The sequence below is a fragment of the Myodes glareolus genome, chromosome 1 (genome assembly GCF_982192425.1).
Source record: "Myodes glareolus chromosome 1, mMyoGla1.1, whole genome shotgun sequence".
Taxonomy (NCBI): Eukaryota; Metazoa; Chordata; class Mammalia; order Rodentia; family Cricetidae; genus Myodes; species Myodes glareolus.
The window spans coordinates 64693453-64720980 of record NC_142026.1 but is presented as its reverse complement, the minus strand read 5'-3'; the positions used below and the strand labels follow the sequence as shown (position 1 = coordinate 64720980).

Genomic DNA, 27528 nt, shown 5'->3' with positions numbered 1-27528 from the left:
GAGGGGCTGATGGGCGTAGCTGATGGGTGGGTGGAGTTAAGGCGTGACAAAGAAAGGAGTTTGTTTATCACCCAGTCATCAGAGGAAAATGGAAGCCAGTCCGGGAAATCCCGGCAAAAGCAGATTCACAGTCCTCCTGTATGTCTCACTGCTGCTCCTGAGGGATCCAGGGCGATCCTGCCCCTGGGGTGAGCTTTGGGCAGGGTGGAGATCGTCCCTGTAAGGGGTGGTGGGGGATATGGAGAGTGCAGCTGAGAGCTTGACGCTTGGGAAGGACTAGAGAAGAAAGACCGGAAAAGTGCGAAGGAAATGAAGCTGCTGGTACCGGCAGAAGGGAGGTTTTACTAACTGAAGATCACTGAGCCCTTTTGGGAAACATGACCTAAGCGGTATGGTTACAGACTGGAGAGGCCTCACTGTCAGCTAAAGGGCACATGAGTACTACACTGAAGGGAGAAAGCCTTCTTTGCTCTCTTTATCCTCGAGCTTGGTGGGTGGCCTTCTGGGGAGGAAATGGAGTGTTTGCAGCCAGGGAAGGGTGTAGGGAGTGTCTGGCACAGTGACCAGAGATGGGGGAGGGATTTTAGTGTCCCCTGCCCTCAAAACACACACTAAATCCTTGGGGGTGGGCAATTAATAGCAGGAGGGGCTTGTGACGAAACTAACACCTGGAGTGGAAGGGAAGAAGGTAAAAGGGAAGCTAGAAGGCAGTGTGGGGGAGGGTGTGCAGAAGGGAAGGGTCTGCCAGATGTTGGCAGGGAGGAGGCGGAGGTAGAGTCAAAATGCAAGTGCAAGTCACCCAGCTGAGAACCTCTCTTCCATTGCCCAATTCCCTGGATAGCTCTAGAAGGTTGTTCTTTTAACGTTTGGAAGAGTTGTTGTTGTTGTTGTTTGTTGTTTGAGACAGAGTCTTAGTCACAATATGTATCTATGGCTGTCCTGGAACTCGCTATGTAGACCAGGCTGACCTTGAACGCAGAGATATCTGCCAGCCTCTACCTCCCAATGCTGGCATTAAAGGTGCGGGCCACCGTGCCTGGCTAGAAGAATTAATTTTCTTAATGAGAAATAATTACTGTGTGTGTGTGTGTGTGTGTGTGTGTGTGTGTGTGTGTGTGTGAGAGAGAGAGAGAGAGAGAGAGAGAGAGAGAGAGAGAGAGAGAGAGAGAGCACATGAGTGCTCAGGATGTTGCACAGGACAGAACAGCAGGATCTTCCTCTCTCACTGATCCTGAGACTCATGGTTTCAGCAATCTGGTCCGTGAGTTTTCAGGACTGCCTGCCTCTGCTCTTCCAAACTAGAGTTACAGGTGTGTACAGTCAGACAGGTTCTGCTTTTTATGTGGGTGCTGTAGAAGGGCATTCAGCTCCTAGTGTTTGCAGAGCAAGCCCTTTTACACACTGGGCCATCTCTGTATCACCTACTTACTCACTTTTGACAGTGCCCTGTGGAACGGACACTTAAAATAAATGCCACACTAGCTCAGAATTGAGAAATAGATGGTTATTTATTTGTAAACTCACAAATCAGAATTCTCTGCTTGAACGGAGAACAGAGATTGAATTCAGCAATCCGAAAGAGCAGCTAGGGAAGAAAGAAAAAAGGGGCAGACACAGGCTCTGCATGCGCATTTATAGTATAAGAGGCCATGCCCCTGTAGGCGAGTAACCACAAGCTGTAAGATTTCCTACAGCACCTCCCACTTTTGTTTAAATAAGAGAGTTTTAAGCCTAATACAAAATTATATACAATAAGAACAAATATCCTATTCTAATTAGTTTAATTATTGTATAATAAATAACTTGGCCAAGTAATGAGAGGAAAGTAACTATACTTATCTAGTCTTCAACCCCGTGGAAGATCTGAAAAGGGAAATAATATTACTTGAGTAAGCAGGAAGTGCAATCAAGCAACTTCCAAAATGTGCAACAAATGACAGAGACAGCTGGCTACCTGCACAGTCACCCAAAGTCTCATTTGCAAAGTTGGAAGCAACAAACTTTGGCTAAGGCCTAGAATAACTGACAGACCATTTTCAAAGGCAGGAAATTTTCAAAACAGTGTTACCCTGTTTTGGCAAGATTTGACAGTCCTGCTTATCCATTTCCGGATACTATATATCTTGTCAGCGATTGAAACGTGGGCATTTCTTTGCACAAAGGCCAATTTTCCTAGAAGAAAGCAAGCTCCAAGTGGAGTGGCTTCAGTGCTCTCAGGATGCCAGGAGCAATTGTGTCTCACTTCAGCAGAACCCTAAGTTATTTAAATGCCATTTTCTACAGCTCTTTGAAGTGATTGAAGATTATCTGTCTATGCAGAATATAATCTCTATGTATGTAAAGAACCTGATTAATCTAACTATAAGTATGACAAGCATAGATGACTATTGATCTATAATTCTTAATATCTATATAGCTTAAAGACTAAGACAATAAGCAACTGTGCAATAAATGAGAACAATGACCTCCATATGTAAACAATGTATAAGTATCTTGATCAGAGGTAGAAATGTACATTGCAATATAATAAATTTATATCAATATATAAAAAATATTTTAAGCAGAGGTAGAAGCATGCATGCATACAATATTCAATATAATTTAACTTTGTATCAATATACAAGAATCTATACCAATGTAGTTGCCTATAAATTATAACTCATAAGTATTCATTCTATTACTCACTGTTATTAACAGTGTGAGTAAGCTCACACTGATCTGTTATCCAGTCCAGTTTTCCCTTTTATTTTTAAGAAATCCCTGAGCTGGGGCTGGAGAGATGGCTCAGAGGTTAAGAGCATTGCCTGCTCTTCCAAAGGTCCTGAGTTCAATTCCCAGGAACCACATGGTGGCTCACAACCATCTGTAATGAGGTCTGGTGCCCTTTTCTGGCTTTCAGGCATACACGCAGACAGAGTATTGTATACATAATAAAAATAAATTATAAAAAAAAAACTAAAAAAAAAAAGAAATTCCTGAGCCTATAAAATTCTGCCCCCAACCCCCAACCCTATACCAATTATAATCAACCCCTAAATGATGTACCTAACTCTGAGGACAAACTTTCTTGGGAGAGGGGGATGTCATCTTCTAGAATTACTTCCAGCTGTCATGGGGGTGATGTTCTTTCTATGGGATTCTGAGTAAAATGATGGTTAAGTGTGGAGGGCCGGACCACATTCTCCATTGCTTCTAGGAACAAAGGTAGAGATTGACCTCTGTGACCCCAAGGTGTGGTGGCACACGCCTTTAGTCCTGATGCCTGGGCGGCAGAGGCAGATTGACCTCTGTGACCTCAAGGCGTGGTAGTATACGCCTTTGGTCCCAATGCCTGGGAGGCAGAGACAAGCAGATCTCTGTGAGTTCAAGGTGATGTAGCACACGCCTTTAATCCCAGCACACGTGCTTTGTAACTCTCTACCGCTGCGTCCCTGCCTACTCCCGAGGCATCATCTGGGATAATGGGCAGTGGACCGATCCAAGAGTGACACGTCAGAAGCGAGGACTGTTTCCTTTATAAGGGCTGGGTTCCCCTCATTCGGGGTCTCCGCTTTGGAAGCTGATGCTCTCCCTCTCAAGAGGCATTAAAGCTTTACTGCAGAAGTATCCTAAGTGCCCCGCGTCGTTCTTGCTGGCGAGACCGTAGCGCGGGACAGTTAAGTTCCAAGATTCACGTCTGGTGGAGGTCTGGCCAGAATGTTGCAAAAATGTACACCATTTCAGCTAACCAAGTTGGAACCATCTTGAGCCACTGGTACCCAAAAGAGGTCTTGTAGTAGCGCTATCAGCATCATAACGTCATATCAACCAGGTGGAGTTGTTGTGGGGCCCCATCTTCTTCCTGGAAACTTCAAAGATTACTGCAGGAAAATTCATGTTCATTGTGGAAAACTTAAACATTATTTATACAGATACATATATATTCAATGAAAGGTATGATAAAAAACAAAAATAGATATGAAGAAAAGTAAATTTTTTTAATCCTTTATTCTTTCTGTCCCATACCAGATGGCTCTTGACATGAGACAAAAACTCTGGATTTTTCTTTTAACAACATGCTTGGATTTAAAGAAGGATTATTGGATTTACAGCTGTTGTCCAACTCCAAAACCAGCTCTATATATTCATAAATATATATACATACATATATATAAATGTATATAGTCTATCATATGTACTTACGAATCATGTTCTATTTTCTTGATGATCTTTATTGGATAGTTATTTTTTCCATCTGTCATCATTCAGAGTCTCTTGAATTTTTGAAGATGAGTACTTTTCTGCAAAGACAAGAACAGAACCCTGCCCCAACCCTATATGCTTTCCTTATCACCTGTATGGATGTCATCATTGTGGATGAGCTGTCATTTCTCCTTTTCAAGAGATTTCTCCTTTTCAAACCAAATCCTTATTAATTTTGATGGTATTCATAGCTTTTTTTTCTCCTGTGGACATAAGAGCAAAACCCCTTCTCCAACACCAACACAGCACATCTCCTGGCTTCCATTGTGAGGTCAGCACATCCTTGAAATAAACCAGGTGATTTATTTCAGAAGACTTTTCTATTATCCAATGTCTCTCTGCTGCTGTTGTCCCTCCCTCATTAGGGTTAAGAAAATTCAAGATTAATAAAGCATTATGTAATCTATTTCTAGGGGCATTTTCCACCCCTTTCTGTTTGTTTAACATATCCTTTATAGTTCGATTCGATCTTTCTATAACTGCTTGACCTATAGGATTGTATGGTATGCCTATAGCATGCTTAATATTATAATAAGCAAAAAAAAGTTTCATTTTCCTAAAGACATATACTAGACCATTATCTGTCTTTATTTGTGCAGGAATACCCATAATGGCCATGACTTCTAATAAATGTGTGATCGGCCTTTTCTAAACTTAAAGCAGTTGTCCACCGAAAATCAGAATAAGTGTCAATGGTGTGGTGTACATGTTTTAATTTGCCAAATTCTACAAAGTGGAACACATCCATCTGCCAGATTTCATTCCTTTGAGTACCCTTTGTGTTAGCCCCTGCAAGTGGCAGTGTTTGGTTATAGAAAGAGCAAGTAGGATATCTCTTTACAATCTCCTTAACTTGTTGCCATTTAATAGAAAACGCTTTCTTTAAACCTTTGCTATTGACATGATGGTTTTTTTTGAAATTCTGAGGCCTGCAACACACTTCCAATCAATAATTGATCAATTTCTGCATAACCTTGTGCTAGAGGACCTGGCAGACCCATATGGAATCAGATGTGTGTTATGTATATAGGAAAAGCCTATTCCTGATTATGTCTTGCACCTGGATAAATAATGAAGTCAATTCTGTATCATCTGGTATAAATTCAGCGGTTTCAATATGCAAGATAACTCCTTCTGCATATTGTGAATCAGTGACTATATTAAGAGGTTTTTTAAAATCCCTTAGCACCATAAGTATGGCATTTAATCTGCCTTCTGGACAGAATTATAAGGGCTTTGTTACTTTACTTAAATCTTCTGATTTATAACTTGCCTTCCCTGATTTATTTGCATAAGTATAAAATGTACGGGCTCCAGTTATTAGGGCATCATGTACAATTTGGGGAAGAATCCAAGAAGTTCTCTTTATAAGGTTAAGTCTATTGCTTTTGTGATAGTTTCTATTAATTTGTCCAAAAAAAATAGCACAAGCTCTTTGCTATGTATGGTTCCTTGTCTTCCTATAACTTTTTTTATTTCATCAGTAGTGAAAGGCACTATAATCTCTGCTGGGTCTATACCTGCTAATTGACGAAGCCTCAATTTACCTTTTATAATTAATTCAGAGACTTTTTCCACATATGTTTTTAATTTTTTACTTGGTTTATGTGGTAAAAAAGATCCATGCTAAGATAATATCATTTCTCTGCATTAAAATTCCTGTAGAAGAAATTCTGGAAGGCAATATGACTAGAAAACAATTAAGATTTGGATTCACCCTATCCACATGTGCCTCCTGTAATTTCTCCTCAACAATTGTCAATTACTTTTCTGCTTTAGCTGTTAATTCTCTGGGCCTATTCAAGTCTTCATCACCATCTAAGGTTTTATTTAAATGAATTATTAGATCAGCTGTTATCCCAACAGCCAGTAATAGACTGGAAATGTCTCCTAACAATTTTTGAAAGTCATTAAGAGTCCTCAACTGGTCTTACCTAATTTGTGCCTTTTGAATCCTAATTTTCTGAAAACCTATTGTATAACCTTGGTAACTGACAGAATCTCCTCTATGAATTTTTTTCAGGAGCAATTTGTAATCCCCATTTTGGCAAAACTTTCTTTAATTCTTCAAACATTCTAAAGTATCCATGTTTGAATCAGATAACAAAATGTCATCCATGTAATGGTAAATTATAGACTTAGGAAATTGCTTATGTATTATTTTCAACGGCTGACTTACAAAGGATTGACACAAGGTGGGGCTATTGAGTATTCCTTGTGGGAGGACAGTCCACTGGTATCTCCTAGTAGGCTGAGAATTATTATAAGTAGGCACTGTGAAGGCAAATTTTCTCTATTCTTTTCTTGTAAAGGTATAGTGAAGAAACAATATTTCAAATCAATAACTATAAGAGGCCATCCTTTTGGTAATAGGGAAGGTAGAGGAATTCCAGATTGTAGAAGGGCCATAGGTTGAATAACCTTATTGACAGCTCTTAGATCTCTCGCCATTTTTCATTTACCAGATTTCTTTTTTACAACAAATACAGGAGAATGCCAAGGGCTGGTTGATTCTTCAATATGGTGAGCATCTAGTTGCTCTCATACCAGTTGTTCTAAAGCCTGCAACTTATCTTCAGCTATAGGCCACTGTTTAACCCATATTGGCTTCTCAGTTAACCATTTTAAAGGTAGGGCTGTTGGTACCTCTAAAGGTTTGTTAGTTGCCTTGTGTTCTTGTACAGCCTGAATGGCTGATGACCTTTGTTCATACTACCTTATTATATCCTTCCCAGAATTATGAGTTCCTGGTACTGCAGAAATGTTAATCTGGGTATTTCATTGCTGTAACATGTCACAACTCCATAAATTTATTACAATATCAGCTACATAAGACCTCAGCTTCCCTCTTTGACCTCTGGCACAATACAGTTAATCCATCTTGTGCTTTGTTTAACTTGAGATATGGTTCCAATTCCTAGTAATTGAACATCTGCCTCTTGAAGAGGCCAATTTGGATGCCAGGATTCTGGAGTAATGACACTCACATCTGCACCTGTGTCTATCAAGCCAACAATCACAATGCCATTGATACTCACCCTCAGCTTTGGTCTTTGATCATTTATAGAAGTCTGTCAGAATATACAATTATTTCCTATTGGGATTTTTGACTTATCCTCCACATTATTCCATCATTTATAACAGTATGATCTTGTACAGAGGCTCTGGATTTTTTAATTTTCCTGGTGTGACATGTCCTACATAGTTACTGGGAACTACTGGGCCACTTTTGGCTACAGGCCCCTCAAGGAGTTTCCCAATGGTACTGGGTTGCCTTGTCTGTCTGTTCTTGATCTGCATTCATTCTTCCAATGTTGGCCTTTGCCACACCTTCTACATATACCATATTATTCCTAAGAATTCCTTGTCTACAATTCCTTTTCAGATGTCCTATTATACCACAATTAAAACATTTTGCAGTTTGATGTCTCCTCATTCCTTTGGAAATTGATTTTCCTACCCAAGATTCAGCATTATAGTCAAATGTCTCAACATTCATTGTTTGCAGAATCCTTTAATCCACAGGTGTTGATCTAGTCTTTACGGGCCCAAGTATCTTTTTGCATTCTAAGTTTGCATTTTCAAAAGCTAGAGATTCAAGAAGTACTTATCTAGCATCTGGGTCTGTTACTCCTATTTGTACAACCTTAGTTAATCTTTGTAAAAAAAAAAAAAAAGTTAGTAAAAAAGTATTATCAAAAATACCCTTAACAGGGATAGCACTATAAAATCCTGAACTTTAAATTTGTAAACTGGTATGTAATCCATTTAGTGACAAGCTTTCTTTAGAACCCCTAAATATGTGTTAGTATGTATTTTCAAGGTTAAGCCCAAAGCAAGTAACTAAAAACAAAGTTTGTTTCATTCAGGTAATTGATATGGTCCTCAAACTCTTCAGAGATCTGCTTAATATGTCATTTAAAATATTTAATAAAAATTGTCCCATGATAGACAGGATTAGAAACTCCTAGTGACAACCATAAAGTCTACTGTTATGCCCAGATCATGGATTCCCCCAAAAACCAACTAGGAGACCAAGTCCTATATGTAAAAGCAAAGAGCCTTTATTTTTATTTAAACTCGATCTCAGACTCTCTGTGTATCCAACATATTGCCTTGATTAGAGAGCCCCAAGTTCAGTTGGAGTGGGGTTTATATAATAGCAGGGGTTGAGGTGAGGAATTTCTAAGGTTGAGGACCCCTGATTGGCTGACATTTATCTAGGGGTGTCCTGGTGAAAAGTGGTGGGCATGTGCTGTCAGGTGATCCTATCCACAATGGTTGGAACATTAGGAATTACCTTTGAATGATCTGTTCCTGGGTGGTTCCTGGGTAGTCTTAGTTTGTGATCTTTCTTGGAATGAGGTATTGCCTTAGGGTAAACTACAGGGACTTGGGCCTTGGGCCTTGGGCCTTGATTGAGCTTGTCATGGCATGGCTGGGTCCTATACTCCAAAGAAGACAAATAGGGCACAAGCAATGCCACCTGGATTGTGGCCATGATAACCACTGGGAAAAACTGTCCCATGCCTCACCTGCTGCCAGGGCCCTGCATAACTAGACACTGTTGGATTGACTGCCCTACTCTGACTCATCAAAGTTAGGTCAGTTTCCCCAAGCTCCTCCTCTGTTGTCTGAGGTTTCCTGTCCCACCAGGTCCCACAGCTGTTTAGCCCCAAAGAAATCACACAGAGGTCTACATTCATTATAAACTGATTGGCCTAGTAACTCAGACTTCTTATTAACTCTTATAACTTGTCCATGTCAGCCATGTGGTTCAGTACCTTATTCAGCAAGGCAGTCACACCTTGTTTTTTCTGTGGCTGGGTCACAACTGCGAACTAAGCTTTCCTCTTCCCAGAATTCTTATTACCCTGCCTCTACTTCCTGCCTGGTCACTGGCTAATCAGCATTTATTTAAAATATAAGTGACAAAGTACAGAGCATTGTCCCACAGCACTTCCCCCCTTTTAAAAAAAAAGAATTCTGAATCTAATATCCTTTGTTTAGCTTTTCTCCTGACCATTATCCATAAGAACTTGTAACCAACATTGTTAACAAAGGAAAATATCCATAGTCCATTTTTTGGGAATGTGGGTATAGTTTTCCAGGCTACTTTCTGCTGGTTGGGGGCACTGATAATCTTAAAGGGACCTAAAAGAAAATTTAGGATTATGATCAAATCCTGACGGGAGTATCCTGTGAGGCTTGATCATCTCGGGAAGCAGTCTTGAATCTGTTCTGAACATAGAACTCAGACACCTGGGTCATCTGTTCCTACTGAAGATTTCTCAGGTGGTCTTCTTGATCAAACCTGATTTTTCTTAACTCAGAATGAATCCACAGCCTTGCATTTCCTGCGGAAACAAAAGTAAAAACTCTTCACCAAAGAAACATACCTTTTGACTTCAATTTTGAAGTTAAGGTATTTTCAAAATACCTACCTTGGATTAATTCAGCAGCATTATAAACAAATATCTTTTGGCAGCTGTTGTTCCTTTCTCAGCATTCAAGCAATTCAAAGAGAACTTAATAACATACAGTATCCAGACTCTCTGTGTATTTTTCATCTTTACATGACTTTATTTTAACCTCTTTTTTTATTTTTAATTTTGGGCTTTTTGAGACAGGGTTTCTCTGTGTTTCTTTGGCTGCCCTGGAACTCACTCTGTAAGCCAGGCTGTCCTTGAACTCACAGAGATATGCCTGCCTCTGCCTCCCAAATTCTGGGATTAAAAGTGTGTGCCACCACACCCAACTACTCTCCTTTTTTTTTATTTTAAGGACTTTAAACTTTTTCTTTTCTCTCCTAAGCCTGTATATATTTTTAACACACTGTAAACCACTTAGAGGTTTTCTTCATCTTTGGATCTCTCTTTACTATATATCTCTCTCTTTTTTGACCACATAAGTCTTTAATTTGCTAAGCGATGTGGCTAGGATTAAAGTCGTGACTTTGATGGCTGGATCCAGCCCATTCTTTAGCTTTCTGAGATTCCAGCCTCGTGGGGAGTGTGATTACAATAAGAAGGGATATTTGTGCAATCAAAACACAGACAGTGGAGGAAAAAGACATTATCAATGGGAAGATCAGCCACAGCCTTTAAAACATTAGTAAGAGCATGTTCCATTTTGTTCCCCATTATCTTTGTATGATTTTCATAAGAAACCCTTATCCCATACAAATTTCTTTTTAAGAGCCCAGGGCGGGGGGAGGAATGAGCCCAGGAAAAGAGGTACTTCCTCTGACACAGAAGGAGCTTTCTCATTGGCTTTTTAGTGCTAAATGGACCCAGAGATTATATTCCACAGTGTTAGTTACAGACAGGATAACCCTGGGTATGTTAAATTCAACTGAAGTGATTAATGAACATTCCCTTCCCCTTCTTATTTTAGCCCACCTAATTTCCATTATCAGAACACTTTAAAGACTATTTGACTAGTCTGTGTTATTTGCTGCAGTCTGTGTTATTATGTTGGGATTGGTCTGTTAAAATAGTCCATCCTAAGTATCCTCCATCCATCTGGCAACAGACTATTTGTTCCCCTTCTTTTGTTCAAACTATGGGCACTGGTAGTAAAGACAGTCTTTTGCATAGCAAGACAATAATAGGATTTCCTATGATTTCTCATTTCCACTGTCAAGATGCATTTTGTATAAGTTGAAAATAAAACAACAAAGCTATTAGCCATAGGACAATCATGATGCAAATTTCAACATCAAGAACACAAAATTATGTTAGACAGTCAAATGCTAGAAAGTCGGATTTTGTTTGTTTGTTTTGTTTTGTTTTTCGAGACAGGGTTTCTCTGAAACAGTCCTGGCTGTCCTGCAACTCGCTCTGTAGACCAGGTTGGCCTTGAACTCACAGAGATCTGCCTGCCTCTGCCTCCCGAGTGCTAGGATTAAAGGCATGCACCACCACTGCCTGGTGAGAAAGTGTGATGTTTGCATCTTTTTCAGTCACTTTCCACCTTTGCAGGTCAGGCTACTCTTCCATAGGTTCCTCAGATGCCTTCTTGAGGTGTGAGTGATGAACCCAGGCAGAAATACCCATGACTTTAACAGCAGCAGGAGTCCGGAGAGTCACAATGTAAGGTCCTTCCCATCTACGTTCAAGCCAGTCAGTTTTGAAGTCACTGACTAAATCAACATCTCCAGACTGGAATAGGTGATCAGGTGGGCTGCACCCAACAGGCTGAGCAGCCTGGACCTGAGGGAGAATCAAGTCCAAAGTTAACTGCAATCCTTTCAAAGACTCAGAGATTGGAGTGGGGCAGTCGGATAACAGTCCAGCATGTACCCAAGGGACCAAGGGAGGTGGATGCCCATAGACTATTTCATATGGGGTGAACTTTTCTCTCATGGGGGGTACATCAGACTCTGAAAAGGGATTAAGGCAAGAGGTCCACCCAGTTACCACCAGTTTCAAGAGGATATTTAGTTAAAATCCCCTTTAAAGTGCTCTTCATCCTCTCTACTTTTCCTGTATACATCCTCTGGGGATGATACATACAGCAAAGTTTCCAATTTACATCAAGAGCCTTAGAGAGCAATCGAGATAACTTGGCTATGAAGGGCAGGCCATTGTTGGACCCCAGAAATATGGGCAGATCAAATCTTGGAATAATTTTCATTATGAATCTCTTAGCTACCACTTGGGTCATTTCCATTCTGGTCTACAGAGTGAGTTCCAGGACAGCCAGGACTATACAGAAAAACCCTGTAATCCTGTCTTGGTTTAAAAAAAAAAAATACCCAATTGATATGGCCCAAAATTCAAATTTTGCTCTTTTAGTTTAATTACCATGAGAGTTAAACATTCATTTAAGTATCGACTAAATGAGCAGGAAAGAATGTCATCTACGCACTGAAATATCTCAGGAACTTTAATCAGCACCAGCTCAGGTGATATGTCCTATTTGCAACTGTTCCTACTTTAAATTTCCCCATGTGAAGGGACCACTGATCAATCTATATTGAGTTATTCCTGCTTTGAAGGGAAACAAACAGAAAAGAAAAAAACAAAATAAAGCTAAGCTCTAGGGCAGCCAAGCCCTAGCTAGGGCTCCAGCAACTTAGCCCCAGGCACCATTCTTTAGAACTCAAATGCTCCAGCAGAGGGTGCTCTACACAGTCAGCTGACTCCAGGCAGCTGAGACGGCCTTGGGGACATTTGCAGCCAGAGGGCTCTAACTTGCTGTCCAGAAGCTTTGGGGTCCATTCCACCTACCCTGCCAAGACCTGCAGAAATATGTTCAACAGAAAATTCTCTCTCTCTCTCTCTCTCTCTCTCTCTCTCTCTCTCTCTCTCTCTCTCTCTCTCTCCCCCTCTCCTTTTTTTTTCTTTTTTTTTTGTAAATGGAGGTTTTGAGGCAGAGTTTCTCTGTGTAGCCCTGGCTATCTTGGAACTGGAACTCACTTTGTAGACCAGGCTGGCTTTGAACTCAGAGATCCTCTACCTCTGCCTCCCGAGTGCTGGGATTAAAGGTGTGCGCCACATTTCCCCCACAACCCAAGCAATACATTACTGTATTCCAGCTTGCAAAATAACTGACAGGGATTTTATTATTCCCCTTTAGTACTGGTTCTGTTTCCCTTAGTTCCTGTGAGTTTAAAATTATCAACATCTATGGTTCATTGTTTAGGAATCAGTTGCAATTGTTTCTCTGAATGTTTTTGCACCTCTATGCCTAACAAACAATTGTATGAAACATCTTGTCTCAAAGGGCCTGATTAGAATTCATGTTTATTTCCACTCTCCACGTTCGGTCTCAACCCCTTTGGAGAGGGGCCTAGCACCTCCCTCCTTTTCTCTTTCATGCTATAACAAAGCACTCAACTGGCTCCTCACACTCACACAGCAGCACAACACAGTCTGAGTTCAACCCCTCAAGGCAGAGCTGACTGTGGAAACCACCAACCTGTGTTGTCACCTGTGTCACCTGTGTTTCCTCAGAAACCCATACACTGCGCTATCAACTCACAGTCTTGTCTCCAGAAGATGATTGGCAGCTCCCATTCCCAATCCTGATATACATTGACGATGATCTCTTCCTGCGCTACAATGGGGACAGCAGGAGAGCAGAGGCCTGGGGGCCCAGGCTCAAGGGACATGCAGGAGCTGAAACCTGGACAAGAGAGACTGAGGACTTTCGGAAGAAGGAGGAGCAACTCAGGAGGATGCTGGCTGAAGTCATAAACCAGCAGGGCCGGAACAAGGGTAAGTGTGCTGAGTCAGAGGTACACGGTTCCATCTATGACCCCGAGGCCTGATTCTCGGCAGGGCAGGGCCAGACTTAATATAATAAAGCGTCCATGGGCCAGAGCACTGGCTAGTCCCTTTTAGACTGAAGTATCAGGGGAACTAAGGGACAGTACAGTGACAGGTCCCTGCCTGGGGCGGGCCAGGCCTTCACATCCTCCAGGAAACCTTGGGCTGTGAGCTTCGGGAAAATCGGAGCACTGGAGGCTTCTGGCGCTTTGGCTACAATGGACAGGACTTCCTCACCTTTGACCAGAAGACTCTCACGTGGACAATGGCTATGCCCTTCACTCAGCAGACCAAGACCTTCTGGGAGAAACATGCGCCCAGAGCTGATGAAGTTAAAACTTTCTTGGAGGACATATGTCCTACTCAGCTCCAGGGATACCTGGCTTCCATGAGGAACTGTCGGATGGATAAAGGTACTGACTGTCACCAGGGTTAGTTTCCAGCACCCAGGGACATTCCTGTAGCCAAGAGGATCCTTCCTATGGTCCTTCTGGGAGTCTAGGTTTTCATTGGTGTGTATAATCATGGCGTAGTCTAAGGTGGTGCCTGTAAGTTTGGGTGTAGGGTCTACTCCAGGGTCACTTCTGGGTCCCTAATTGGAAAGAATGGGGTTCCCAGATATTGCCTGGATCTCACACCAGAACCAGATAAGAAATCTAGATAAGAACTAGCTAAGAAGCTAGCTAAGAATTGGGCTTAGGTGGTAAGATGGAGTTATGTTTATTTGGTTAAAGTTAGAACAAAACAGAAGGATCCAACCATGGAGCTTAACTACAGACTCAAAAGCAAGTGACCCGAGGCCAGGGTCCATTGCCCAGTGTTCTGCTTTTGTTTGAAAGGGTTTAATTTTCTTTTTCTTGAGACAAGGCTTCACTACATAAACCAGGATGGCTTTCTTTTTTCTTTAGGTTTTTTTATTGTTTTTATTAAGCTATATATTTTTCTCAGCTCCCCTTCTTTTCTCTCCCTAACCCCTTCTACTCTCTCCCATGGTCCCCATGCTCCCAATTTACTCAAGAGATGTTTTTTTTTTTATTTCACATGTAGTTTAGACCTATATATGTCTCCCTTAGGGTCCTAATTATTGTCTAGATTCTCTGGGATTGTGAATTTTAGGTTGGTTTTTCTTTGCTTTATGTCTAAAAGCCACTTATAAGTGAATACATATAATATTTGTCTTTCTGGATCTGGGTTACCTCACTCAATATGATGTTTTCTAGATCCATCCATTTGCCTGCAAATTTCTTTTTTTTTTTTTTTTTTTAAAATATCTATTTATTTATTTATTATGTATACAGTATTCTGTCTGCTTGTATGCCTGCAGGCCAGAAGAGGGCACCAGACATCATTACAGATGGTTGTGAGCCACCATGTGGTTGCTGGGAATTGAACTCAGGACCTCTGGAAGAGCAGCCAGTGCTCTTAACCACTGAGCCATCTCTCCAGCCCCCCTGCAAATTTCAAGATGTTTTTTTTTCTTCTTCTTCTTCTATGTGGTACTCCATTGTGTAAATGTACCACATTTTCCTTATCCATTCTTCAGTCAAGGGGCATTTAGGTTGTTTCCAGGTTCTGGCTATGACAAACAATGTTGCTATGAACATTGTTGAGCATACGTCCTTGTAGTATGATTAAGCATCCTTTGGATATATACCCAAAGTGGTATTGCTGGGTTTTGAGGAAGGTTGTTTCCTAATTTTCTGAGATATCTCCATACTGATATCCAAAGGAGCTGTACCAGTTTACACTCCCACCAGCAATGGATGAGTGTTCCCTTTACCCTACAGCCTCTCCAGCATAAGTTGTCATCAGTGTTTTTGATCTTGGGCATTCTAACAGGTGTGAGATGGAATCTCAGAGTTGTTTTGATTTGCATTTCTCTGATGACTAAAGATGTTGAGCATTTCCTTAAGTGTCTTTCAATCATTTTAGATTCCTTTGTTGAGAGTTCTCTGTTTAGACCTGTACCCCATTTTTAATGGGTTATTTGATTTATTTTTTGAGGGCCAATTTCATCAGTTCTTACTATATTTTGGAGATCAGCCCTCAGTCCAATGTGGGATTAGTGAAGATCTTTTCCCATTCTGTAGGCTGCTATTTTGTCTTGTTGAGCATGTCCTTTGCTTTACAGAAGCTTCTCAGTTTCAGGAGGCCCCACTTATTAATTATTTCTCTCAGTGTCTGTGCTACTGGGGTTATATTTAGGAAGTGGTCTCTTGTGCCAATGTGTTCAAGTGTACTTCACATTTTCTCTTCTATGAGGTTCAGTGTGGCTGGCTTTATGTTGAGGTCTTTGATCCATTTGGACTTGAGTTTTGTGCATGATGATAGATATGGGTCTATTTATATTCTTATACATGTTGATATCCAGTTTTGCCAGCACCACTTGTTAAATATGCTTTCTTTTTTCCATTTTATTTTTTTGTTTGTTTGTTTCGTTGTCAGAAATCAGGTATTCATAGGTGTGTGGATGAATATCTGGGTCTTCGATTCAGTTCCATTGTTTCTCCTGTCTGTTTTTATGCCAATACCAGGCATTTTCAGTACAGTAGCTCTGTAGTAGAGTTTGAAATCAGGGATCGTGATGCCTCCGGAAGTTCCTTTATTGTACAGGGTTGTTTCAACTATCCTGGGTTTTCTTGCTTTTCCATATGAAATTGAGTACCGTTCTTTGGAGGTCTGTGAAGAGTTTTGCTGGGATTCTGATGGGCATTGCATTGAATCTGTAGATTGCTTGTTGCAAGATTTCCATTTTTACTATGTTAATTCTACCTACCAAAGAGCATGGGAGATCTTTCCATTTTCTGATGTCTTCAGTTTTTTTCTTCAAATATTTAAAGTTCTTGTCACACAGGTCTTCTGCTTGCTTGGTCAGAGTTACTCTGACATATTTTATGCTATTTGTGGCTATTGTGAAGGGTGATGTTTCTCTGATTTCTTCCCCAGCCCTTTTATCATCTGTGTACAGGAGGGCTACTGATTTTTTTGAGTTAATCTTGTATCCTGCTACATTACTGGAAGTGTTTTTGAGTTGTAGAAGTTCCTTGGTAGAATTTTTGGGGTCACTTATGTAAACTATCATATCATCAGCAAATAGTGAGAGTTTGACTTCTTTTCTGATTTGTATCCTCTTGAACTCCTTTTGTTGTCTTTTTGATCTAGCTAGAACCTCAAGAACTATACTGAAGAGATATGGAGAAAGTGGACAACCTTGACTTGTTCCTGACTTCAGTGGGATCGCTTTCAGTTTCTCTCCATTTAGTTTGATGCTGGCTGTTGGTTTGCTGTATATTGCCTTTATTATGTTTAGGTATGTTCCTTATATCCCTGCTCTCTCCAAGACCTTTATCATAAACGGATGTTGTATTTTGTCAAAGGTTTTTCCAGCAACTAATGAGATGATCATGTGGTTTTTTTATTTTTCAGTCTTTTATATAGTGAATTACATTGACAGATTTTCATGTGTTGAACCATCCCTGCATCTATGGGATGAAGCCAACTTGATCATGGTGGATAATTTTTCTGATGTGTTCTTGGATTCTGTTTGCCAGTATTTTATTGAATATTTTTGCATCAATGTTTACAAGTGAAATTGGTCTGTAATTCTCTTTCTTAGTAATATCTTTATGTGGTTTGGGTATCAGGGTAATTGTAGCCTCATAGAAAGATTTTGGCAATATTTCTTCTGCTTCTATTGTGTGGAACAATTTGAGGAGTATTGGTATTAGTTCTTCTTTGAAAATATTGTAGAATTTTGTGCTGTAACCATTTGGTCCTGAGCGTTTCTTGATTGGGAGACTTTTTATGACTGTTTCTATTTCTTTGGCAGTATAGGTCTGTTTAAATTTGCTTATCTGGTCTTGATTTAATTTTGGTAAGTGATATTTATCCAGAAAGGTGTCCATTTCCTTTAAGATTTCCAATTTTGTGGAGTACAGGTTTTTTGAAATATGACCTAATGAATCTCTGGATTTCCTTGGTGTCTATGGTTATGTCCCCCTTTTCATTTATGATTTTGTTAATTTGGACATTCTCTCTCTGTTGTTTGGTTAGTTTGGATAAATGTTTGCCTATTTTGTTGGTTTTCTCAAAGAACTAACTCTTTGTCTTATTGATTCTTTGTATTGTTTTCTTTGTTTCTATTTTGTTGATCTCAGCTCTCAATTCCATTATTTCCTGCCGTCTAGTCCTCCTGGGTGAGTTTGCTTCTTTTTGTTCTAAAAATTTCAAATGTTCTGTTAACACACTTGCGTGGGATTTTTCCAACTTCTTTATGTAGGCATTTAGTGCTATGAACTTTCCTCTTAATACTGCTTTCATTGTGGTCCATAAATTTGAGTATGTTGTGAGACCACTTTCGTTGAATTTTAGGAAGTCTTTAATTTCTTCCTTTATTTCTTTCTTGACCCAGGTGAGCATTGTTTAATTTCCATGCGTTTATGGGCTTTCTGGAATTTGTTTTGCTGTTGAATTCTAATTTTAAACCATGGTGATCCAATAAGATACATGAGGTTATTCCAATTTTTTTGTATCTGTGGAGGTTTGTTTTGTTACCTAGTCTGTGGTCAATTTTTGAGAAGAGTCCATGAGGTGTTGAGAAGAAGGTATATTCTTTTATGTTTGGATGGAATATTCTATGGATGTCTATTAAGTCCATTTGGGTCATAACATCTTATTTCTCTGTTAAGTTTATGTCTGACAGACCTGTCCAACGGTAAGAGTGGGATGTTGAAGTCTCCCACTATTAGTGTGTGGGGTTTAATGTGTGATTTAAGCTTTAGAAGTGTTTCTTTTACATATGAGGGTATCCTTATATTTGGGGCATAGATGTTCAGTATTAAGGTTTTCTCTTGATGGATATTTTTCTGTGACTAATATGAAATGCCCTTCTTTGTCTCTTTTGATTGATTTTAGTTTCAAGTCTATTTTGTTAGATAGTAGGACATCTACAACAGCTTGTTTCTTAGGTCCATTTGATTGGGAAAAAAATTTCCCAATCCTTTACTCTGAGGCAATATCTGTCTTTGAGGTTGAGGTGTGTTTCTTGTCGGTAGCAGAAGGATGGATTCTGTTTTTGTATCCAATCTGTTAGCCTGTGTCTTTTTATAGGTGAGTTAGGTTCATTTATATTAAGGAATATTAATGGCCAGTGATTGCTAGATCCTGTTATTTTAGGTTTTGTTGTTGGTCATGTTATTGTATGTGTTTTCCTCTTCTTTGGGATTTGCTGGTCTGTGTTTTTATGGATGTAGCCAGTTTCCTTGGGTTGGGATTTTCCTTCTAGAACTTTGTGTTGGGCTGGGTTTGTGGTTAGGTATTGGTTAAATCTGGTTCTGTCATGGAAAAATCTTGTTTTGTCCATCTAAGGTGATTGAAAATTTTTCTGGGTATAGTAATCTGGGCTGGAATCCGTGGTTTCTTAATGTCTGCATAACACTTCACCAGTACTTTCTGGCTTTCTTTGTTTCCATTGAGAAGTCAGGTGTAATTCCGATAAGTCTGCCTTTATATGTTACTTGGCCTTTTTCTTTTGTAGCTGTTAATATTCTTTCTGTATTCTCTATGTTTAGGGTTTTGATTATTATGTGCCAAGGGGACTTTTTTTTAATCTAGTCTATTTGTTGTTCTGTAAGCTTCTTGTATCTTTGTATGTATATCTTTCTTTAGGTTGGGAAAGTTTTCTTCTATGATTTTGTTGAATATATTTTCTGTGCCTTTGAGCTGGAGTTCTTCTCCTTCCTCTATACCTATTAATCTTAGGTTTACTCTTTTCATGGTGTCCTATATTTCCTGGATATTTTGTGATAATGTTTTGTTAGATTTAATGTTTTCATTCATGAGTCTATTTCCTCTATTTTATCTTCAGTGCTTGAGATTCTCTTTTCCATCTCTGTGTTCTGCTGTTTATACTTGCATTTGTGGTTCCTGATCATTTTCTCATAATGTCCGTGTTTATAATTTCCTCAGTTTGTGTTTTCTTTATTGTCTCTATTTCTGTTTTCAAGTCTTTAATCATTTCTTTTACCTGTTTGATTGCTTTTTCTTTGTTTTCCTTAATGGATTTATTGATTTCTTCCAATTTTTTGTTTGCCTTTTCTTCTATTTCTTTGAGGGAATTTTTCATTTCCTCTTTAAGGGCCTCAAACATTTTCCTAAAGTTATTTTTAGGTCATTTTTTTCTGCTTCATTTATATTGGGTGTTCAAGTCTTGCTGTTGTAGGGCCACTAGTTTTTACTGGTGTTGTGTTGCTCTTTGTGGTGCTGAGTGTGTTCTTTCCTTGTCTACCCACCTCTTCCTCTGATTGGTGTAGTTGGTGATGTCTGTGTCTCTGGTGATCAATCTTCCAGGTGCCAGTGGATCCAAGGCTCAGATGGTTGCTCCTCATGATGCAGTCAGGGCCATGGTTTCAGTCACCCTGGAGGTCACTCAGCGCTCCCTGGGATCACTCTGCAGTACATGGGGATTGTTCAAGCTTGCTCCCATAGAGGTTGTTTGCTTAGGGCTGGTTCCACTGAGGTTGTTGCCTTGAGTCTGCTCTGGCAGAGGTCATTGGTTCAGGCCTGCTCCAGCGGAGCTTGTTGCCTTGGACTTGCACTGGCTGTGGTAGCTGGTTCAGGCCTGCTTCAGTGGAGGTCACTGGCTCAGGCCTGTTTCTGTAGATGTCCCTCACCTGGGCCTGCCCACTGAGGAAGTCCCTGGCTTAGGACTGGTCCCACAGAATTCTCTGGTTCAGGCCTGCTCCATTGGGGGTCCCTGACTCCTGCCTGGTCCTGCAGAGGTCTCTGGCTCCGGCTTGCTGCCTCAGCGATGGCTTCCTTGTACCTGCTCCTGTGGGAGTCACTACATCAGGCCTATTCTAGTGGATATTACTGGTTCAGGCCTGCTCCTGTGGAGGTAGCTGGCTCAGGCCTGCTCCAGCCAAGGTCCCAGGCTGGCTTTCAAACTCAAGATCCTGCATCTGTCTCCTAGATGCTAGAAGCACAGGCATGCACAGCTCTTCAAGGACCCTGAAAGATGACACTTAAAGCTTCCTCCTGGGTTAAGTCTCATGACAGAAAGGAAAAAAACAAAAAGTGCCCTAGAAATGGGGGTGGGGTGGGTAGTAAAGATGCTGATGACCAGTCAAAAGTCCTCATGAGCCAAAGAATTAAAGCCACAGTCTGGTGGTCCTTCTCTGTCTCCTGGAGTGTGTAACACCAACTTTGTGGTAGAAAGTCAGATCACCAGTCATTTGTTGACTAGTGAAGCCCACTGTCCCCTCAAAGTGTAATTGGATATTTCCTGTCCCAAACGCCTAGCCCCAAATAACTGACTCAAAGGCTGAATATAAATTGTAAATGCTCTGCCGATAGCTCAGGCTTAATACCATCTAACTCTTACATTTTAAATTAACCCGTATTGCTTATTTATGCTCTGCCATGTGGTGTGGTACAGTCATCTCCAGCTCCCTCTGCATCTGGCTGGTGACTCCTGACTCCACCCTTCTCCTTCCCATCATCCTTAGTCTGGCCATTGCTCTGATACTTCCTGCCTGGCTACTGACCAATCACCATTTTATTAAACCAATTCAAGTGACAAATCTTTGCAGTGTGCAAGAGGATTATTCCACAGCAACGAAGTCAACTTTACATGTGCTGGAAGGTTCATCTTCTGGCTTCTGACAAAGCCTCTGGCAGATAAGGGCCTGATGCCTGTGGGCATCACTGGGGCTGCTCACTGGCCTCCCCAATCCTCTGACCCTAGGCCCATGGCCTGGGGGTGGAGGTTGGAGGCAAATGTGCACAGTGTGGTTGTCTAGCTTCTGTCCTCCTCATCTCACCATTCAACTCTTCCTCATTTTCTCCCAGGCACCCCAACGGTGAAGGTGACCAATAGGACATATCCAGTGGGCAGGATCACCTTGACATGCCGGGCTTTTAATCTGTATCCTCCTGTGACCACCCTGACCTGGCTTCAGGATGAGAAGCCAGTACAGCAGCGGATCTTTGAGCCTAGGACCATCCTGCCCAGTGGGGACGGGACCTACCAGACCTGGGCATCTGTTTGGATTCTTCCTGGACAGGAATCAGAGTTCACCTGCTACCTGAGGCAGTATAATATCAAGGTCCCTGCTGTCCCTAGTGAGAAAATGGGACAACTATCCACCTCAGAGGGTAGGAGGCAGGGTCAGGAAGGATCCATAGGTCACACAATGACCAGTGATACTGCTAGCTCCCCTCCTGCCTCAACTCTATCTGCACTCACCATTGTGTTGGTGGTGGTGGTTCTGGCTAAAGACAACTGAAGCTAGAACACCAAGGACAGAAAACTGCCAGGTAAGGAGCCCATGTTGGGGGATCTGCTTTCTCCTCTTGCTTTTGACTGGAGACAGAGCTATGTTTTCTTCTCTCCTTTGCTGCTGAATTAGGAGGGAAGTGGGGGAGCCTTTTTCTGCATCAGTTACATAGAGGCTACTGAGGAGTCAGGCCAAGCAGAAGAAGGGCAGTGTCAATCAAAACCCAAACAACCCTCTCTCATAGTAAAGAGAATAGAACATGGTTATTCTGCAGTCAGATATGACTGACAAAGGCCTAGGAACACTGATCCAAGTCTCCCCAAAAACCATGATCCAAAGCAGTTACCACCTGATGAAATGTTTCTTGTAGTAGAACAAAAAAAAATCTTCAATCAAGATATTTTTCAAATACATTAGTGGAAACATCAGGTAGATGGGGTCGAGCAAGGAGAGGCAAGTATCTTATGACATTCTGGTTGGTGGAAGCTACTGATCCCTTGATACATTTCAAAGGCTTCACCTGCTTGTCAAAAGGATAGTAGGTCAGACTCAGAGGTCCACTAAAGATAGCCCTAGGATAACTGGCAATATTCAAAATCTCCACCGTTAGGGAGTTCTCATCAGTCCCTTGAACTCTAATATTGCTGTGTCTGTGTGTGTGTGTGTGTGTGTGTGTGTGTGGTGTATATGTATTTTTGTGTGTGTATTGTTTATGTGTGTGTTATATGTGCAATGTATGGGTATGTCGATGTGTGGATGTGTGGTATATGTGTGTATATGCAGTTTGTGTGTGTGGTGTGTCATGTGTGTATGTGGTATGAGAGGGAGCACATGCCAAGATGCACATGCGGAGACAAGAGGGTAACTTTGTAGAACCTGTTCTTTTCACCAAACTTTATGGGGGACCTAGGAATCCCATTCAAGTCATGGTCTGAGCCACAAGCACCTTTACCCATTCAGTCATCCTCCTCAGCCTGGACTACTTCAAATACTCTTTTTAAAAGAAGAGGAATTATTAATGTCAGGATAGAAAAAAAGGAGGTCACCCTTGTGAGGAATTAAGATTTCATGGGCCTTGGAGGGGCCTGACCAAATCCTACTTCACAGTCAGAAGGAGAAATGCAATCTTGGGAGGAGTTTCTTGTAATAACTTCCATGCTGTCTCAAAAATGTGACTATTATTTAATTCTAATCTTATTGGATACCCTAAATACCTGTTGACCGTGCTTTAACCTGTTCCTTGAATTTGACATGCTCCCTATAGATTTGACTCACACCTGGTATGAATAAGATATTCTGCCAAATAATTTTTAAATGTTCAGTCAAGTTCCCAGGTAATCAAAATTTCTCTGGAAATCCCCCAACCCTTGAAAAAAACCCTAGTCTTACAGTTTGGGGCTCATATATACCCCACCTCCTCCAGTGTTTGATGCTTTTTTCTTTTCAAACCCCTGCTTTAGAGAGAGAGCCCTGTCTGACAGAAAATACAGCTCGCTTGATTTGACCAAAGAATTTGGCTAATTGTCTCTACTCTTGTTCAGCGGGATAAACTATTGGAGGCCCCAGTGAGATCAAGACCCCCAACCCATATTCTGAAGCCAGACCTTCAACTCCAGGACTCCAGACCCAAATCCTGCCTTGGAAGGTGCACACCTTGAAGATCTTACAAGACTCCAATGCATACTTTAGGTTTGGTAGATGTTGTAGTGGGCGGTAGCACTAATAAGAAACCAGGAAGCCCCTGTCTGAGGAGTGCTCCATTGGTGAGTCATAGAAGGCAGCTCCTTCTATGGCAGCGTTTCTCAATCTGTGGGTCTCGATCACTGGAGAACACATATTTCCTATAATCTTAGGAACTGACAGCCCACTTGGTAGCAAAATTATAGTTATGAAGCAGCTATGAAAATAAATTTATGGTTAGGAGTTCCTAAGACCCTCCCTCATAAATCGATGCTTCCTGATGGTCATGAACCACGGTTGAAAACCCCTGTTCTATGGCATAGTTGTACTGTTTCTAATGGATCCTGTCTAAGGACAGAGAGGTCCCTGGTGAGGTATAAGAACTCCTGTCCCGAGCAATAGCAAGGCATTTCGGGGTCTTAGTGTATTATTCTTGGTCCCCTGTGCTTTGTTCTGTATGTTGTTTCTCTCCTGCCCAGGGCACTAGTGAAAAGTCACTCTGCCCGCCTAGTTCTGGCCTCTGGGGACCAAGAAGGATATCTGAAAGTCAAGTTAAATGTATGAATGTAGGTGGGCATCACATGCTTTGTTTTTGACCAGTCTCTTTGGGCTACATGAACATTCTCTGTGCTATGTTTAATGGTTATGATTTTTGCTGACTCTGTCCCTTGAACATTTTGTGTTCTATGGTTTCATTTTTGCCCTGTCTGTCTCTTTAACTCTTCTGCCCTGCTTTGCCCCCCTCCACCTGCCAAAACAGCAGCCACTGAAGCCCAGAGAAAACTTTGTTTTCCCTTCCTGAGTAGGCTGATAGGTGCAGGCTTTGGACGCACATGCATAGCCAGAGCAGGCAGATGGACAGCAAGGACTTGAAGGGGAAGGTGGGAAGCTGGATGAACAGGCAGTGGGAGCCAGGATCTGGGATCTGCCCCAGCACTTGTGTTACCCCACAAACTCCCCAAGGGTGAATCCCAGTGGATCCTTCCTGCCTCCTCACCCCAGGAAAATCACAGCTTACAAAGTGAGGAGGGAGAAGTACACCCAGCAGGAGAAGATGGGGCAGTGATCACTTTGGTTGTTTGCCATGACTGCTTTTTCTGTCCTTGAGTTTCTCTGGTCCCTCCTACTGGTTACTGAATTGAATTTAGCAGGGATTCAGGGGGTTTTTTTAGATACAGACTCTATTGAAATATCATTTTACACTGCTCTGCTTGATGGAAAAGCTGGCTGTGGAGTTGGGCCATCGCTCCTGCTTCTCTAGACCCAAGCACATTTATTTAAAATTTTTCTGTCTGCTCTATGAACCTTCTATGAGACACCTGATTTTATGATAAAAATAGAACAAAGCAAAACAGCCAAAAAAAAAAGCAGGGCAGTGGTGGCTAGCATCTTCAATTCCAGCTCTCAGAAAGTAGAGACAGGTAGATCTCTGAGTTAAAAGCCAGCCTGGTCTACAGACAGAGTCTAGGGTGCCAAAAAAAAAAAAGAGAACAAAAATAAAAAGAAATTCAGAGGGAAATGAGGATTTCAAAAATGATGTCCCACAGGTAACTCTAGAGCAAAGACAACATCTTAAATTTTGTCTTGCCTTAAACAAAAGCACTGACTTTAGTAATGTGCACAAGCCTCTTGCTGAGTCTACGGGACTGTGAACTACAAGCAGCCACCTCAATGTTTTCCTTTATAAGAGTTTTCCTTTGTAAGCAATTGTCATGGTATCTCTTCACAATAATAGAAATCCTAAGACAAAGATTGGTACCAAGGACTGAGGTATTGCTGTGACAGACCTGACCATACTTGTGTTTGAAAGAATATGGATCTTGAGACTGTGGAATAGAAAAGCAGTAGAATGCTTTAAATGCTACTTAATAGGGCATACTAGTAGGAGCCTGGAAGACAGTGGTGCTGAGTGCGATTTAAGCTGCAGGGACGGGCCTGGCTCAAGAGGCTTCAGAGGAAAAGCGCTTTAGTATGTGACATAGAGATTGTTCTTGTGATATTTTGGTGAAGAAAGTGGTTGCTTTTTGCCCTTGTCCAAAGAGTCTGTCTGAAGAGTTTTGAAATAATTTCATTGGCCAAGGAAATCTCAAAACAGCCCAGTATAGACTCTGTCATGTAGTTATTAGTTGTAACTCTAATGAAGATTTATAATGAAAAGGAGCAAGCTGAGCAGAGGAAATTACAAAATGTAAAATTTTAAAGAGAAAAGAAACACCAAAAAATGGAATGGAACTAAGTCTTTTGTTCAAAGAGATAAACAGATTAAGAAATAGAATAAAGGAAATGGTAACTTTAAGACAAGATCCCAACCAGTTAAATTTCCAACTTGTGGAAAGGAATTAAAGAAAAGCTTAGAGCTGGGTGTGGTGGTGCATGCCTTTAATTCCAGCACTGGCAGAGACTGGCAGATCTCTGAGTTTGAAGCCAGTCTGGTCTAACTATTGAAAACAGAAAACTGGAGAAGATGAAGTCGGGAGGTGGTGGCGCACACCTTTAATCCCAGCACTCAGGAGGCAGAAGTAGGCGGATCTGTGTGAGTTCAAGGCCAACCTGGTCTACAAGAGCTAGTTCCAGGACAGGCTCCAAAGCTACAGAGAAGCCTTGTCTCAAAAAACCCAAAAAATAAAAAAGGAAGGAAGGAAGGAAGAAAGCTGGTGAAGATGTAATTGTTCCAGCCATAGTAAACAACAGGACTTGGTGGCAACTTTGGTCACGTAGTTCTGGCTACGGAATTTGCCCCTGAAACTAAGGAAAGCCACTGAGGCCAAGCATGTGTCAGGGAAGTCCACGAATGGAGGCCATTGTGTGATGCTGTGAAGGTGAAGCCTGGATTGCCTTGGAAAACTCAAAATGTTAGAGATGCCAGGATTGTGGGATATCTACTGAGGAAATCTGCTAAAAGGGAGTGGAATCACCCAAGAAAAGGAAGTATGTTGTAGTCAACAATGGATTGGAGACCTAAAGAGAATTTTGACATCAGATATGGAGATGCAGAGTTTGGAGTTTGTCCAGCTGGTATTTGGTCTTGTTTTGGTCCAGTATCTCCTCACTATGCTCCCTTCCTTATGTTTTGGAATGGTAATGTAATGTATATCCTGTGCCATTATATGTTGGAAGTATGCTTTTTGATTTTAATTTTACAGGGGATTACAGTTAAGAAATTACATGAGTCTCAGAAGAGATTTTGGACTTTGAAACAAATTTGGTAGTCTCAATAGTTAGAGACTATTTGGACTTTTGAAATTGGACTGAGTGCATTTTTGCAATATGATATGGCTACAAGCTTCGAGGGCCGAGGAGTGGAATGTGGTGTTTTGAAAGAAAATGATCCCCAAAAGGAGTGGCACTATTAGGAGAGGTGGCCCTGCTGGAAGAAGTGTGTCACAGTGGAAGTGGACTATCAGGTCTTATATATGCTCAAGATACCACCCAGAGTCACAATCCACTTCCTGTTGCCTTCTGGTCGAAAGGAAACCAACACCATGTCTGCCTGCACACTGCCATCTGCCCAACATGATGACCATAGACTGAACCTCTGAACTGTAAGCCACCATCCCAATCAAATGCTTTCCTTGATAAGAGTTGCCCTGGCCATGGTGTCTCTGCACAGCAATAGAAACCCTAACTAGGACAAGGACTGCATGAGAGGATGAAAGCCCAGTACTTTGATATGCAGATGCAGGTTATTTGTAGCAAACTCTGCAAAAGCTGAGGTCTGGCTCTTACTGCTGGATGTAGCTGGGGCATCAATGGCTACCGCATTCCCTGCTAAATTCTGCTGGGCCAACAGCAACCCAGTCTAAAACCCCCACAGCAAGTTCAATGATTCTAAGGGCTAATGTTAAAATGAAAATGCTAATAAATTTAAAATTAAGTTTGAATCTTGGTCTTATAGAAGCTAATAATTTGTTCAAGACTCTTTAAAAAATAATTAAGGGGGAACTGGGAGGGGGAGAGAGGGAAAGCAGGGGTCGGGATGTACTGCATAAGAGTAGAATAAATTAAAACATTTTTAAAAAGTATAACAAGGGTTGATAGGCACCCAATAAATGACT

At 41.2% G+C, this 27528-nt stretch overlaps 1 protein-coding gene across 3 annotated transcripts; it reads left to right on the top strand.

Annotated features, from left to right (window-relative positions):
* Positions 1–36: 36 nt before the first annotated feature.
* Positions 37–27354, top strand: LOC125399781 (MHC class I-like protein MILL2). 3 transcript variants are annotated; one of them, XR_015003084.2, is made up of 5 exons: positions 37–188; positions 13203–13466; positions 13655–13930; positions 16680–16827; positions 21366–21500. XR_015003084.2 is itself a non-coding variant. In XM_048433401.3 (5 exons), the coding sequence occupies exons 1-4, from the start codon at positions 89–91 to the stop codon at positions 21800–21802; spliced, it is 1077 nt and encodes a 358-aa protein (XP_048289358.3). In that variant the 5' UTR covers positions 37–88; the 3' UTR covers positions 21803–21833; positions 23335–27354. The 3 variants fall into 3 exon arrangements, 2 of the variants coding, with proteins under 2 accessions (XP_048289358.3, XP_048289360.3); XM_048433401.3 differs by lacking the exon at positions 16680–16827 and adding an exon at positions 23335–27354 and having other exon boundaries at positions 21366–21833; XM_048433403.3 differs by lacking the exon at positions 16680–16827 and adding an exon at positions 23254–27354 and having other exon boundaries at positions 21366–21833.
* The last annotated feature ends 174 nt before the right edge of the window (positions 27355–27528 follow it).